At 46.1% G+C, this 1827-nt stretch overlaps 1 protein-coding gene across 1 annotated transcript; it reads right to left on the bottom strand.

Annotated features, from left to right (window-relative positions):
* Nucleotides 1-579: 579 nt before the first annotated feature.
* Nucleotides 580-1457, bottom strand: LOC149084787 (uncharacterized). The gene is given in 2 exon segments (XM_089233804.1): nucleotides 580-1165; nucleotides 1167-1457. Coding segments are annotated over 2 exon segments (813 nt in total). The 3' UTR covers nucleotides 580-643.
* Nucleotides 1458-1827: the final 370 nt, after the last annotated feature.

Below are 1827 nucleotides of genomic sequence, written 5' to 3'. Positions count from 1 at the left end.
TGCTTTGGGCACGATATGTAACGGAGAGCTCCAAGGGCTTTTGGAGGGCCGGATAATCCCTTGTTCCAAAAGGAATTCAAACTCGGTTTTCACTTGTTGTTGAATTTTTGGATTGAGACGTCGAGGCTTCGAAGCCACCGGTGGTCCTCGAGTGATGATATGGTGTCGCGTCACATGTTTCACTGTTTTACCGATCTGTGAAGGGTTGAAGACATGCGGGAATTCTTGAAATATAGCACTGTATTCAGAATCTCCAATGGTAGTGACGGAAGGTTGTGTTGTGGGCTTGATCGATCCGAGTACCCGTAATGATGTTTGCGAATCGATGAGTCGTCGGTTTCGCACATCAACGATTAGGTTGAAGTTGCTGAGAAAATCAACTCCAAGTATTGGTGAAGTGACGTCAGCTACGAGAAATGTCCAGGAAAAAGGTTTCCGGAGACCTAAATCTAGTTTCTTGACCGTGGAACCATAAGCAAGAATCCTGCTGTTGTTTGCGGCGAACAAATGGAAACTTGGATGTAGTGCTGACGAATTTTTTTAGGCGGGATAACAGAAACTTCACTGCCAGAGTCAACAAGGAAACGATCACCCGTAACTCTGTCAATCACGAAGAGCCTGCTGGATTTGCTGCCCGATTCCATCATACCAGCGATGATGGAAGGTCGTCGTTTTTTTTCTGGAATTTACATGGCTGACGGCAGTAGCGGGCTTTCTCACCGAACTTGTTGTGATAGAAGCAGATATCCCGTGCTTGACTTGAACGAGATGTTGAACGCCTAGCTCGTCGCTGTTGGGAGCTGTTACGATATCTCCTTCTGCAGAGTCGATTCACCGTAGCCGTTAGCTCTGCCACTTGTTTGGTGAGCGTTTCGATGACTGATGACGAATCGTTTCGATCTTGAGTTGGCTGCATTTGCGATGATGATGATGGCTGGATTCGACACACATAATTTTGGGTAGTGACTTCAGCCACTTTGTCGGCTAGGACAGCAAGCTGATCTAATGGCTCACTGGAAACCGATAACACTGCTTGAATATTTTGCGGTAAGCGTTGCATCCACAAGGTGCGTAAGAACTCGTCAGTGACTTTGTTGCCGGAGAGTTCTTTCATCTTTCGCAGCAGTTGACTTGGCTTTTGATCACCCAAATCACCCTAGCTCGTTCAAAAGTTCCTTGACTTTTTGATGTTCCGTAGCAGCGAACTCCTTTATGAGGCGATCCGACAAGGCTTGATAGCGATTGATTGCCGGAGGATTTAATATCAGATCCGAGACGAAAGACAAGCATTCTCCGTCCAAGGAAGAGACCAAGGCTGCATACTTCGTGTCATCGTTAGTGATTCCACTGAGTTGAAAAGCACTGTTGCACTGTTGAATCCATAGTTGGACATTGGATTTCCAAAACGGAGGTAATCGAAGTCCAATCCTCGAAACTTGAGCATTTTCTTCCGCCATCGCTCAGCTCCAACGGGAGAGAGAGAAAAAAAGAAGAGAAGACGAGAGAGGAGGAGGAGGTCACACACCAGAAGAGCAGATGATGATGCGTGGGCGAGAGGGGCCTGTTTGAGGGAAGAGTCGAGTCGTCGTAACCACAGACATAATGGAGGCTCGGAAAGAAGAAAATTTCCGAAAATGCATGAGATTAAATCTTCAATGAAGATGGACTTTTTTTGATGGTTAATGTTCCTAAACGTCGCTGGTCACCACTGCGGAGTCACCACACAGAGCCACAGCTTCGGAATAAACATTTATTTTGGCGACACATAATGATTATCTGGGTTAATGAAAAAGTAAGACAGGCATAGAAATTTTCGAACCTCACGCT

Source organism: Pholcus phalangioides, unplaced genomic scaffold (genome assembly GCF_987345545.1).
Source record: "Pholcus phalangioides strain wild (caught in Gottingen) unplaced genomic scaffold, Ppha-v1.0 ptg000007l_1, whole genome shotgun sequence".
NCBI classification, from domain to species: Eukaryota; Metazoa; Arthropoda; class Arachnida; order Araneae; family Pholcidae; genus Pholcus; species Pholcus phalangioides.
This window is presented reverse-complemented; position numbering and strand designations above follow the sequence as displayed.